At 42.9% G+C, this 14728-nt stretch overlaps 1 protein-coding gene across 6 annotated transcripts in view; it reads right to left on the bottom strand.

Moving 5' to 3' along the window:
* App (amyloid beta precursor protein) overlaps window positions 1-14728 on the bottom strand; it is a 223101-nt gene that overhangs the window by 71747 nt on the left and 136626 nt on the right. For 2 of the 6 annotated variants that reach the window (XM_075959223.1, XM_075959196.1), the window contains exons 7-8: window positions 13481-13648; window positions 10364-10420 (exon numbers count right to left, since the gene is read on the bottom strand). The exons of 2 other annotated variants lie outside the window; for them this stretch is intronic. In XM_075959223.1, the coding sequence (XP_075815338.1) occupies window positions 10364-10420; window positions 13481-13648 (225 nt within the window). The remainder of the gene's footprint in view (window positions 1-10363; window positions 10421-13480; window positions 13649-14728) is intronic. 2 more of the 6 variants (XM_075959211.1, XM_075959206.1) reach the window with 1 other exon arrangement.

Consider the following 14728-nt stretch of genomic DNA (forward strand, 5'->3'; position numbering starts at 1 on the left):
AAAATATGTGGGTTCTTAACCTGAATGACTGAAAAACAATTTGTAATTTTAAACACTGCCTGGAAAAGAAAAGATATCAAAGACAAATGAATTTGCTCTGCACAACCTCATGCAAACCATATACACGTGTTTCGTATCCACCTTCTCAAAATCTGCTTCCATGGATCTAATCCCCTTCTTACTGGCAGAGTGAAAAGGATAAGTTAACATAAAGCCAGTAAATAAAATGCATCAGGCTGAGGCAACTAGGGAAACTGCCTTATATTTTATACAGCGGGAACACACCGATGCAGACAGTCATCTGTTATGAGTACAAAGAGAAGCTCCCCCTAGAAAAGCATACTCCAACTGACCTAAATGGAAACGGAGGCTTGTAAGCCCTAAGAAATAAGCAGGTGAGGTATGTTTAACAGTATCAAGGCTATTTCAAATATACTTCTTATGGGTACAAGCAAATCAACATATCACTTTGTCACCATTTCTTCGGTTTCATCAAGATTATCTCTATGCTAGTTAATTTTATGTGCCAATTTGAATGAGCTACAGGGTGCGCAAGCCAACCATCATTTTGGTGTGTGTGTGTATGCGCACGCGCGTGGGTAAGGGTGCTTCTGTACAAGATTAATGTTTGAATCTGAGGGCTAAGAAATGTTGACTGCACTCCACCAAGAGCCTCAACATAAGAAAATGACAAATGAGGAAGGTATTCGTGCTTTTGGATTCTTGCCTGTTTGACCAGGGCCACCGGTCTTTGGCCCTTAGACTGGGAACACACTGATGCCCAAGGTTTTGCTGAGTCACCGCCTTACCCATGAGTCAGCCATGTACTCATCAGTCTCCAAAACACCACAGACATCAGTCCTCGGAGTCAGTTCCTGCTGGGTTACTAGAATGTATTCGTGCGCGTGGACACACACACACACACACACACACACACACACACACACACACACCATTTCCCTGGAGAAAACACGTAAGGAATCCCATTTCTCTTCAAGGAAATATCGTGAGGAGTCCCAGTTACAACCTACTAGTGGAATTTAAGAGCAGTTTCTTCAGTATTAGATTCAAATTTAGAGTCATTTATACTAACCCTTCATCTCAATTGGTATAGGTGAACGAAATGACGGGCAAACCAGAAGACTATTGAGCAAAGGTGACAATGACAGTAAATACTGATATTTAAAGTGATGCTAGTCTTCCACTGTCACTGTTCTGTGACACGGAAGCACCTTGACCTCAGATTCTGTTTCCCTAAGCCCCTAGAAATGAAAGGCATTATGCTTGCAGGACCAGCTACTGTACTGTGACAAACCCCTTGCAGGTCAGCGGCTAGACACTGCAGGTGATGGGCAGTGTCCGTTCATGGCGACAGGAGCGGCCCCCACACCAGTTTCTGTATGTCCCAGGGCACAGGCAACAGAAACTGTACTCTAGCCACTCAGAATGGGTCACTGTAGCTGCTCCAAAAGTGGAGGGACAACTGATTTGGGAGGGTTTATTTTTATTTGAATGTTTAATTATTTGTTTGTCTTTTTTACACACACAGGGTCTTGTCTTAGCCTAGGCTAGCCTCAAACGGGTACTCCTGCCTCAGCCTCTACTTTAGCTGCCAGAGCACCCTTACACTAGGTTTTTTTGTTTTGCTAAAAAACAAAACAAAAAAAAAATCTTTGAGTTTTCCTAGAAGCTATGATCTGAGCTTAGATTTCCAGTGTGGTGAAATAGTCATCATCTTTTAATTACCATTTACGGTGCTGGGCATATATATGCATTTTCATTTGATATGGCAGGAGTATAAAATATCCTACTGTGTAGAGGATAAATTCAACATCCTAATCAGAATATGAATTATCATATCAGAATATGAAGGATTAGGCGGGCCAAAAAAGGGGGTTAGACTATTTTTTGAGTAATAACAAGCTAATTTATCCATACAACCAAGTCACTGGAGAGGAACTTAGTTGTTGGATCTTTTTAATGAACATGACTTAGGCAGAAATATGGTTTGTTTTGAGTATGTTGAACTATTTCCTACTGAACAGCTGTTTATCCCTGGACTCTGGTAAATGATCTCCAAAAGAAAAAGATCATAAAACAGGGGTCAAAGGAACACAACTGGAACACACCTGAGGTTCCTACTCTGAGGTGCCCTCTCTGGCCTTTCTGTAAGCAAGCTGGGGAGGCGGGTACGGTCACCCTCCTGCAGAAGACCCATAATCAGACTCAAGCTCCAGGTACACACAGCTCCAGGTCTGACTCTTATAGCCCCAATCATTAGCAATGCCACTCATAGCCGGTATCCTCGCACAGATTTTTTACTTTTTTAAGTGACCTTCCTACTTAAAAACCACAGCAGTAAACAGAAACAAAACAACAGAAAAGCATTACTAATTCACAGTATATTACTAGAACATGCTAGTTACAAATATTTAGGGGCACCCTGCATGTTCAGTGATATGTATATAGGGATGAATATATGCATGATCTATATCTATCTGTCTGTCTGTCTGTCTGTATCTATCTATCTATCTATCTATCTATCTATCTATCTATCTATCTATCATCAATCTATCTATCATCTATCTATCTATGTATCAATTATCTATCTACCACTGCTTGCTGTCATCAAACATGGAATTGGATCAGGAATGCCCCCCACCCCAAAGATTCATGTATTCACAGATTGGTGTCCGGTTGTGCTATTGGGAGATGGAACAAATCCCTCAGGGGATACCTATAAAGGTCTTATTTTGTGCCCTCTTACCCAGCCCTCTCTCCCACTACCACGGAATGAGTGGTTATGTTCTACTACCTGCTTCCTGCCATTCCGGCCCTGAAACCAAGTCATGTGACCACGGACGGAAACAGCAACAGCGAGACAAAGTAAACCTTTCTTCCACCACGTTGGCCTTATCGTATAAGCAATCAGAAGCTATTGTATCTGCGAAGCCAGAGCCATCTGACACATTGCGGTGGCAGCTGCACCGCCACACATGTGCTTCTCTACTTCCCTTTACTCTCCTTCCCAAGAGTGTCTCAGCTCCTACCACATGCAAATCCTGCGGGGAAAGAGTAGTGGCTGGTGGATAACATCCTAGCGAAAGACGCGTTCACCCCGCCCCCCCCACATACACGCAAGCACGCACGCACGCACGCACGCACAGTTAGTAATATATAACTTGTATTATGGAGGGGAAAAAGAAAACAGGGTTAAAGGGGGGCAGGAGGAAAAGTGCAAGCAGGGAGGCTAGAGCCAATTAAGCAGGCGTCCAGGCAGAGTCACCGTTATGAAAGTGACATTCTGACACTTCACGATTAGCTGCAGAAGAACATGACAAGGTGATGCAGAAACTAACGGCGAGGTCCTAAGAAGTAAGACTATCTGGCACATTCCAGGATGAGCAAATGATGAGGCCACAGGAGGGTGAAAAGGTTGGGGTGAAAGCGATGGGGACAAAATAGAGGGCCATGAGGCCACAGTGAGGAGCAATAGAGTTTGGGGGTTAGGAGGAATATATGATATGTTTTTGAAAATATCATAGGAGCTGAGGACAGGGCTCAATGGGTAAGAGAGCTTACTGGACAAATGTAAGTCTGAGCCACAGAACCCATGTAAAAAGCCAGCCAAGGCTGTGTATACGTAATCCCAGGAATGTGGAGAGGGGAGGCAGGATCATGACGGAGGCTTGCTGGCTGATAGCCTCATTCTAGGTTCTAAGAAAGATCCTGTCTCAAGGAAATAAAGTGGAGAATTATAAAGCTGGACACTCATTGTCTACCTTTGGTATCCTAAGGTGCATGCATATGCACACTCACACATGTATGGGCATTTAATCCACAAACACAGAGACACACACATACGTCTTCTAGAGTCCCACTCCCCTGCTTGCCACATACAAGAAGGAACATGGGTGAATCTGTTTCTTAAATCTAAACCCTAGGAAGCTGAGTGTTACGGGAGCAAGTTTCCTCACATGTGTGAAGGGCCATTTCACTTTAATTCCGACACACCAGTGCAGGTTGCAGGCCCTACTGTATATTCTTAGGCCTTCTTAAGATCCACCAGAAGTCTGTTTTCTGGGTGGTGGGGAACAGGCTTGCTTCTGGTTTCCTAATTAATCTTGGTGGACAGTCCCTTAAAAAACACACAGCTCCTTGAGAACACGTTGCCAGTTCCCATACTTGCTGCCCCTTGAGGAAGTTACTTTAAAACAAAGGGAAACTCACTGAGGTTTCCCGGATGTGGCTGAGGTCACCCTGCAGCTCAGAGGGCTCAAGGAGACGAAGCATCAAGTCAAACCATACCAATACTGGTTTCCCTTGTTGCTCCAGCTTGGTAATCAGTCCATCTTCTAGCTGTCCCTGGGTATGTGCGTGGAGGAAGGCCAGGAGGCCAGCATCCCTTGTGCTTATTCGGATGACTCTGAGTATGTAACGTACACACCGTCCTTTCCCTGACTGTTTGTACCACGGAAGACAATGCAAACATTAAAGGGAGAGGCTGCCATATTGTTGGAGGAACAGTAACAAGAAAAGTTTACATACGCTCAGTACAGAGGCTTTTTGTTTGATTTGTGGTTGGTTGAATACATGGATGAGGAAACCATGGGGACTAAGGGATGACTGGACTCCAGTTTATTTTCACAGTGACATTTAAAGATATTGTAAAAACTTGTCTCTACAGTTTTTGTATCCAGTTGACTTCCCATTGTCCAGGGTGACACCATTTATAAAAAAATTTTTACTTTTATGTTTACTTATTTTATTTTGTGTTTGTTGTGTGTCATGGTACATGTGGCAGTCAGTAGACAACTTGTTGGAGTCAGGTTTCTTGTTCCATCAATATGGGGGCTGGGGAAGGAACCCATGTGGTCAGGTTTCTCCTTCCATCAATATGGGGGCTGGGGAAGAAACCCATGTGGTCAGATTTCTCCTTCCATCAATATGGGTGCTGGGGAAGGAACCCATGTGGTCAGGTTTAACCCATGTGGTCAGGTTTCTCCTTCCATCAATATGGGTGCTGGGGAAGGAACCCATGTGGTCAGGTTTCTCCTTCCATCAATATGGGTGCTGGGGAAGGAACCCAGGTGGTCAGGTTTGGCAGCAAGTACCTTTAGTTGCTGAGCCATCTCACCAACCTGGCATGCCACAAAGTTTCAATTATGATGGAGTTCTTGTACCTCTAAACTCTAACGACCTTGACCACCTACACTACAACACAGACAGAGTGATCCCTAAACAGAAGTCTATAAACACCAGCTAGCTGATACACTGACACAGGCTCAGACAAAATCTGGTGATTCCCCCACCCCCAGGGCGGAAAGCAACCGATCTGCACACCACTGGCAAGTGAAGATCACAGCAAAGACTTATGTACCTCACTGCCTTCTCACTGAAAATGCTGTTTGATTTAGAGCTGGTAATGCTGGCGCTCGAAATGGCTACAAGTTATGGGACACGGCAGTGCGGGTAATTTATGCATGAGTGAAATATAAACCTGCAGAGAAGAAATTTATGAGAAAATTTAATCTCAACGTGACAGGGCTTTCAAACTGCCATCTCAAGTTAAACCATTTTTTTTTTAAAGTTTCCCTTATTTCTCTAATTTTGAAGTTGCTAAAAACTCTTAGTGCATTCAAAACCTAAACACTGATCATTCCTACCAAGTGTCAGGTAGACAGGCCATTCATAACAGGAAAATAAGAGTTTGTGATCTCTCACCAGAACAGCAGATTTTAGAGAGGAACAAAAGGCGCTCTGGCCCATGAGCCCTGCTGTCACGCGTGTTTTACAGCCAGCTCTATCACGGTTGCTGGAGAACACTATCAACCTACTGCTTGGACATAAGGTAATAAAAACGTAATCTATGCTGCGTCCTCCTCGACAGCCAAGCTACATTTCTCTTTTATGTCTGTGTACTTGTACTGACATGGGGTTTTTATCATCTAAATGAAATGGATGTAGAAACACGAATGTCGGCATTATTTTTGTTAATACCTATATTCCACACATTTAAAAGCTATCTTAAGGCCGAATGCAAACAATACACAGACAAAAATAACTAAAACAAAAGAAACGGCAACTGGAAGCCAGAGTGGCTTAATCGTAAAGGTATTGTTTCTTGTTAGTTTGCTGGAAGCTTCCTCAACTTTATTACCAGTGGGTTCATAAAGACATGGCCAGTTTTAAGTGCTCAATACTTTACAAACGAGTTCAGAATGTCACTTTTCATTCTCATAGGAGGGAAATGAAGATGTGACCTTAACTTCTCTGGCAGCCTTAAAGATAAAGCCAATTTCATTTTACCCCAGACTTCCAGAGCAATCTTTCCCAACTCACGTATATTCTTTATGCTGGGCTTTAATTCTGCCACATCCCTCACCCCCCTAATAAACGACTGAACTGTGGACTGTTTAGATTAACCTACTAGAGGCTCTCAAAAGGCTTAGCCATAGTGCCAGCACACCCTGGTATTAAAGAGGATGTGTGCCTGATGGCCACTTTTCATTTTGTTGTAATTTTGCATGTGTGCACGAGCAAGCAAAGGCAGGAGGCCAATGTAGGGTGTTTTCCTCAGTCGTTCCCTCGTCTATTTATTTTTAAAATTTATTTATTTTCATTCTATGTACATTGGTGTTGTGCCTGCAGGTATGTTTGCACGAGGGCATCAGATCCCCTAGAACCGAAGTTACAGATAGTTATAAGCTGTTGTGTGGGTGCTAGGAATTGAACCCGGGTCCTCTGGAAGAGCAGCCAGTGCTCCTAACCACTGAGCCATCTCTCCAACCCCTCTATTTATTTTTAATGATGGTCTCTCCCTACATTGGGAGCAAATTAATTGGTTAGACTGACTCCACTCCGGAATCCACCTGGCCCCACTTTCCACTCCAGGGCTGGGGTTATGGATACCTGGGTTGCAGCCCCTGACTCTGCATATAGATGCTGGGGTTACAAACTCAGGTGTGCATGCTTGCATCACATGCAGAGACCTTACCATTGAGTGCTGGGATTAAAGGCGTGCGCCACCACCGCCCGGCCAGGACTAGATCTTTAAATAAGAATAACTACTATTTGTTTTGTTTTGTGTGTAACTTTGGTTGGCCTGGAAGGATACGCTAGCCTGGCTTCGAACTTGCAGAGATCCACCTGCTTCTTCCACTTGAGCTCTGGGATTAAAGGAGTGAAACAAACATACCTAGGTCAATAATTATATTTAATATAGTTTGACAGCTGAAAAAGCCAACATAGTTTGGTAACTAGCATTGCACAATGTACTAACAAAAGTTGATGCCTACTATTTCACAGCTTGAAGACCAGGAAGAGAATAATTAAAAATAATAGTTCAAAAGACAACAACTGAGGTTACATTGGTACTCCCCACTCATGCATGCGCCAAGCCACTCAGTGTATGCAAAGCATAACCTCCTGATACAACAAGCAAGACTATAAAGTCATCCTTTCCTCCCCTTTAACTGTATATGGGGGCCAGACCTACCCCGGTAAGTGTAATCATGGACCTAAGTCCATGAACACAATGCTAACACACAGGTAAACAGAGCAGCAAGGCTCCTGAGCTTCTCTAAACACGCTGCTCTGAGGATGGGGTTCAGGAAACCATGATGAAACAAAGAGGGGAAGGGGATGGAGGTGAGCCATGAATAATGGTGCCCGCTGGCTTATCTTCTTCATCCACAGTAGCTTACGTTATACTAGGAAAAGCATTGAGACATCTAACTCCATAGTCTGTACCGATGTAGACTATCTCTACAGCATTTGGGAACTAGAAAGGTCATCTAACTGGTTCATTAAACACCCTTGTGTACTGAATGGACTATCACAATGAATTTTCTGGACCCAAATGACAAGCATATTGAGGCAAAGAAACCTCAGTGCCAAAGTTTACAACATAAAGTAACCAGAACTAGGCCACCCTATGGGTCAATCAGCTGGCTGAAACGTGGTGTGATCTTTGTGTCTATCACGGAGTTTCTGCTTGCCTTTGAAAATTCAGTCTGATGGGGCAGTGGGTGGACAGGCAATGATCTTCCATATTTGAAACATCAGCTGGTCAAATGTTTACATAAAATTTTACTGTTTTACAAACACTGCATTGTAGGCACTGGAGGTGAGGCCTGTGTACCAAGTCAAATAGACGGAGAACTGACCTCAGAAACAGCTAAAGTGCAGGAGGTGCTTTCCCTCACATGGAAAGGCTTTTCAAAGAGATATGAAGCCATGTTTATGAGTAAACGACAGCTCTTCGGTTGCAACAGCAAACAATAAGTGTCCTGAAAATCGTGATGCGTTTTAAAGTTGTTTTTTTATGGCAAAAACTCAAAGTCTAGCAATTGCCTGATTCAAGTAATAAGTCTTGTCAGGAAATGATTCATGATGGGGCCCCAGTGCACAGTTCTCTATACACGTAGTCTTAAAACATTCAATGGAAGAGCTTTTTCTAGCCCACTTAGCATTTATTTTTCTACCAGACACATTTCAGATGGAGCATCTGTAAAAACCAACCACCTCAGAGCAAAGTGATGGCGTTCAATTAACTCTAAACGGGGGATGGAGCAAAGTGTAAACCGTGCTGTTCCTGCTCTGTTCATCTCTCTTCTAAATTGAGTCTGCCATCTGCATTTGACCTCCAGGTGACCATGACTCTTCAATTCAAATGTGTGGCTTTGCTATAAATAAGGCAGCATAGCCACATGGCTATAAATAACTAGAAATTATATGCTTTCTCCCATATGTTGGTACTAGCACTGCAAAACCCTTCACTCGCTGTGACTGAATAGTCTCTGTAGGGAGACAAGAAATATAGCTGACAAAATCACTTCATCCTCCCAGGAAGGAAGGATGTCAGGGTCTGAACCACACTGTAAGTTGAAGAAGAAAGTGAGACTTCTAAGATCTGTCAGGAAAATGTTATGGATAGTTCATGAAAATAAATTCTCAGATAAGGTTTATCAATTAAGAAAAATGAAGACTGACAATCTTTTACATACTGAAAGGAAATGAAATTGATGAGAATCCATCACCGCCATTTTTTAAAAAGGATGAGGAATAGAAATGCCTGCTACTCACATGCCTGGCATGGCTGGGGAGGGTGTTACTATTTTTCAGCTTTCCTCTGTTTCCTATATTTTTTAAAATGTGCCTTCTGAACATCAGAAACTGTCTATCCTAGAAAAACATGAGAACCAAATGCTGAGCCATTTGGTGTGGAGCACAGCCAGGGAGTCATTTAGGTTTCAAACACGGTCGTCCTGTGTCTGAAGCCTCCAGACCACTCATGAAGTGCTTTGGGCCTCATTTTTGTCCATATGCACAAAAAGGGGCGAGGCAAATGTGCACAAGCGTGCCAGAGAAAGATCTGTGATCTTGGAAAGTGCTGGGAACAATGTAACACACACACAAATTAACGTTTCAGAGGAAAAGAGTTCACAATAGCAGGACACAGGTTTACTCTGTCAATCAAACACATCCTTCCAGTGCTACCCCATCATTTGAATTGGCTGGACTTTCTTAAGGAGGCCATACTGAAAAACGGCAGTGTAGTATGAGTTTTAGTTATAAAATATATAACTGAAATTGGGTCTCCTCTTCAGGCTTCAGTAAGTATCGACAATATAGTTCATCCCCAGAGAGGGTGAATCTATTTTATAGCCTGAATTTTAAAAATGAACATTGATGTGTTTGATAACACATTTTAAAATGAAATTAGACTGATTTGGCAGCCAGAAAAACAAATACTGTGAAGATGAGGAGCCTTTGGTTAATGCAATGCTATTTTATAGGAAACCCCCTTTCTCTTTCCTATCCACAAAGCCTCAAGTGGAGCACCTCATCCCAGCCAATGTGCCTTCTGGGAGAGAAGAAGGGTAATCCTGAAATCTAGGTGACTGACCTCGTGCTTTCTAATTGTTGTCATTTCACACACAAAACTGTGGTGCACACAAACTTGTCTTTGATACACAATACTATATTTTTAGGGAGAGAGTACCTCTATTAATACATCTGATGTCATTAAATTATGACATGTTGGCAGCTTTCAGGAAATAAAAGTTCTGTCAAATCAAGAAACACTATGTGGGTGATATTTCATGGAACTACACAAATCAGAAAAGAATTTGATCAGAAATATAAGTAGTTTAAGTCAATATTCTTGTCCCGACATCTGAAGTTGCCTGGTAAAACTGGTGAAACGACGAGCAAGGCAACGGGAAGAGATAGTGTCCATTAAAGGGCACCTGGTCGAGAATCACAAAGTCCATGCAAAGAGGTGGTGAGAGTGAAGGTCACAGCCAGCCATGCAACACACTCCTTCCCTTGTCCCTCCCCCAAGTCAACAGCAACATACGTTTAACAGGATCTTGGGGAAGCTGTTCACGGGTAGTCTTGAGTAAACTTTGGGTTGCTAAGGAGAAAACAAGAGAACATAACTAAAAACAAAAACAGAAACACGGGAATGAGGCACAAACACACTCATATGATGCATCAAGAACTAAATTTAAGAAATGGGGGAAAAATCATTCAACCAAAAAATAAGACCTAAGCAGGGAACCAAAGAACACACACAGATGCGATTTGTCCCCAGGAAAGGTTAGTACTGCAACCGTGGCACGTTCTGCCACTGTTAGGACATCAGAAAATCTTCTGGAGGACTTTTGACTCTCTTCTCCCTCCTTGCCACCAGGAATCCTCAATGCCCTTCAACACCTTCCTCACAGGGGCTCCTCCAACTTCACCTGTTTACAAGAAACCTGGCTAGGCTATGTGATGAAGCTTCATTCTCCATGCATGACTATCTGCCCACATGACTGGCCTTCAACCCCTTTGTTCTCTTTCCTCCTTTATGACTTTTTATTCATGTGTGTAGTGTATGTGTTTGTAACGTCTGTGTGTACGCATACATGAGTGCTAGCGTACGCATGCACAGGTATGGAGACCAGAGGTATCTTCCTCGATCATTGTTCACCATTGTTTGAGACAAAGGTTTTCAATGAACAAGCAGGTCACTGGCTAGCTAGACTGGCTGCCCAGCAAACCTAGAGACTTTCCTGCCTCTGCATCCTGAGGATGCACAGACTTGTGCCACCATAATCTGGTACCTGCTAGGTAAGTGCATTCCCAGCTCTGTCTTTGCTTTCTTGATACTTTGTAGTCCAGTTCTGTAATAATTACGTCAGAACTACTGTCCCTCTGTAATAAAAACCCTATTGGCAGCATTGAGGTTTTATACATTGTTGAGTAAAGTGTATGGATCCCCCACCAACCCTGGTGAAGATATGTAATGTTTTCCTCCCTGCTCAGAGTGATCAAATGGAAAGGGCATAAAGGGAAGTTTCCATTAGGATGGGCAAGAAAATGTGTACAAATCTTGAGGTGCATTCATCTCTGCTAATAATGTAAATCAAACTTCCTCATTGCCAAGTTATGGTATTCCAGAAATTAAAGCAACCCTAGGGAAAGGGGAAAAACTTGAGAAATTTGCCAGGAAATCCTTACCTAGCATCTAATTTAGACCATAGCAACAAAGGCCCTTTATTCCAAAGGCTCCAGGCCACAGAATCCCTCATTGTATTCCATATTATGTAGCCCAGTTAACCTCTAGGTGAAAATGAGGGTGGGCATCTTGAGCTAGGGGTATCTGCGCTCATCCAATCAGTACACTTGTTTCCACAGAGGACTGAAATGGCCTCATCTCCTAGGAGACCAACAAGCACTCTCCAGGTCCCAACCTGATCAGCTACTTCATGGTTTAAGGTCTTAGTGGAGGACACCTTTGGTTGTTTTGCTTGATTTTATGATCTGGTTGGAAAATTGTTAAGAAGTTTCCCAGGTATTCCTATGCAGGGATCACTTCCCTATAAATTTAGGAATAGAACGCAAGAATCTCTCAAAAGAGAAAGGCACAATTACTAAGAACATTGAAAAACTAATATTTCTGATTAATAATTAATATTTCTAACTTGTGGCCAAGAATATCAATGAGGACTTTACCTAAAAGTTATTAACAAAAGCAGATATGCCATGTGTCTGACACATGACTTCTTAAGGACCAGCCCTCTGGGGAAGTATTTTATCTTGCACTGACATCATCATGACTCCATATACTTGTTCCCCACAGTAAAGAAAGGTAGATGCTCCAGAGAGACCTGCAGCTTGCTTCCCTCAGCCTCATGCCATTGAAAGCGGCTAGCATTATCCTTTTGTATGCACATGTGCATTCGTGTGTGGGCCTGCATGCCCTGGATCCCATGTGGCAGCCGGAGGTCACACTCAGGGCCAGCAAACACTTTCCACCTAGTTTCAGACAGTCCATTTCAACTGTGTAGCCCAGGCTAGCCGGTCCTAGGATTCAGGTGATTCTCCTGTTTCTGCCTCCCATCTCTCTTTAGGAATACTCACATTATGGAGGCACAGGTTATGTATTTGGGTTAAGTGCATTCTGGGGACTTGAATTCAGGTCCTCCATACCTGAACGACATGCACTTTTACTAACTGATCCATACCCTTAGCCCTTTTCTACCTATTTCTAAGGTGGTGGGGAGAGATTAAAAAAAAAAAAAAGTTGACAAATATATGTGTTCTGGGAACAACATGGGAGTCTGTGTCAGTTTGAATGAAAATGTCCCCCACAGACCCATAGGGATTGGCACTATTAGAAGGTGTGGCTTTGTTGGAGGAAGTGTGTCACGAGGGGGTGGGCTTTGAGGTTTCAGAGGCTCAAGTCAGCCTCTTCATGCTGTCTCCGAATGTAGAGCTCTTAGCTACTCTCCAGCACCATGTCTGCCTACATGCCACCATGCTTTGTGCTAGGATGACGATGGCCTGAACCTTTGAACTATAAGCCAGTCCCAATTAAATGTTTTCCTTTATAAGTGTTTCTTCACAGCAATAAAACCCTAAGACAGCACCTAAGACTGCATGAGTTCAATTCAGTCAAATATGAGTTCAATTCAGTCAAATTTCTTTAACAAAATAAAAAACCAAAACAAAACAAGCCATGAAATAACAAAGGAATTCACAATGGCAATCTTGTTAAGGCAGTCGAAGCTTCATAAGCCAGCTTCCAGTGAGAGACAATTCGCACATGTGCACATGCAGAAACATGAACACATAGGTAGATAGACAGACAGTATGAATTTGCAGGAAGGACTGAGGAAGACAAAAGCCACTCTAGCCCTTTTGGAAAGAGAAGCGGTCGGACGTCCCCATGGGTTGCAAGAATAATCTGCCACAACTATAAAAGAATACATCCAAGGCCATGCTTTATTAGAAATAGATGGAGAGATGCGCTCGTGACTGAACATACGTGGAGACTTCCGGTCATTAGAGAAGTTGACAGGAATGTGGTTAGTGGTAGCGACAGGCCCATTCCCAAGAAAAAGGGGGGAAATCAATCTGGTACACAGAGCAGAGCCAGTGGCGAGAAAGACGCAAGGTGGCCAGGCTGGAGGAAGGGTCCACTTACAGACGCTGCCACACACCGCCATGCAGTACTCCTCCGTGTCAAAGTTGTTCCTGTTGCCGCCACATCCGCCGTAAAAGAACGGGGCGCACTTCCCTTCAGTGACATCAAAGTACCAGCGGGAGATCATTGCACGGCATGGCCCGGTCTCGGCTTGTTCAGAGCACACCTCTAATCAGAGGAGATGTGGGGAACCACATTTAGCATGAAACGGCACCTTCTGGCTGTTCACGTATATACTTACTCATGTGAAGCACTGACCTGCCCAGTGGTAACCTGGGGTAGTTGTTGGCAGCACCTACTAAATCTTCACTGAGGAATTTAATCACCTACCCAGACTCTTCAGAGTCACCTCTCACACAAAACAAGATATTCTCGGATGGCTTAATGTGTAGGATGTAATAGCAGCTAGAGGATTGTTTTGGCTAGAAGTGAAAGGATCTTTTTCTTGGATTTAAAGATAAAAGGTATCTGCACATAAAAAAATTGTTGAAAAAAATCACTTCGAGTCAACTTTGAGGTGAAAGGATTGTTTGGGCTGTGATGGCAAAGCTTACGTTCTCACCAGCTTCTGACTGGTTTCCTCAGTAAATGCTCATCTAGACTCATGTATAATTAATTACAACTATTTTTAATGTTTCCAGTCTGCCCACTGATTAAAGGTGAAAACATTAAGTAACATTTGCGACAGTGAATGACAGTCAGTCAATCATGGTAATTCTAAGAAAATTTTTCTTTGTGTATTTTTATATTATCCTTAGCCAGTAATGTTCTAAACAGTAACACAGCAAACATATTCAAACATATCAACATATACCACACATTGTTACATTAAAACACACCTTACCTGTCTTGCCACCGTCCCCCAAATCAGTTCCATAATCCCCATTGACTTAAAATACAGTAATCCATTCTGGTGCATTTTAAAAGCTGATCACGATTAGAAGCTAGAACTCTATAGACATTTCATATTATCTGCTTTTGCTAGAAGTAGAACAATAGCCCCATTTCTTTTGGGGGTTGCTCCCCAGTCTTGCTAGCTGACCATTCATATACATATATCTTGTTTATACTTGCGTTTACTAACTTGCCCAAAGAGAAAATACCGTTCTAAAAGATAAAGAAGTGTAAAACCCATAGCCTCTAGGTTAGAAACGGTCAGCATGAGGAAGCCAGTGAGTCCTAAGAAGATAATCTCTGGGTCCCAGCTACCAAAAAAGGCCATCCTTGGATTACCCTGGAACACTCCAA

The sequence above is a fragment of the Microtus pennsylvanicus genome, chromosome 1 (genome assembly GCF_037038515.1).
Source record: "Microtus pennsylvanicus isolate mMicPen1 chromosome 1, mMicPen1.hap1, whole genome shotgun sequence".
In the NCBI taxonomy this organism is placed as follows: domain Eukaryota; kingdom Metazoa; phylum Chordata; class Mammalia; order Rodentia; family Cricetidae; genus Microtus; species Microtus pennsylvanicus.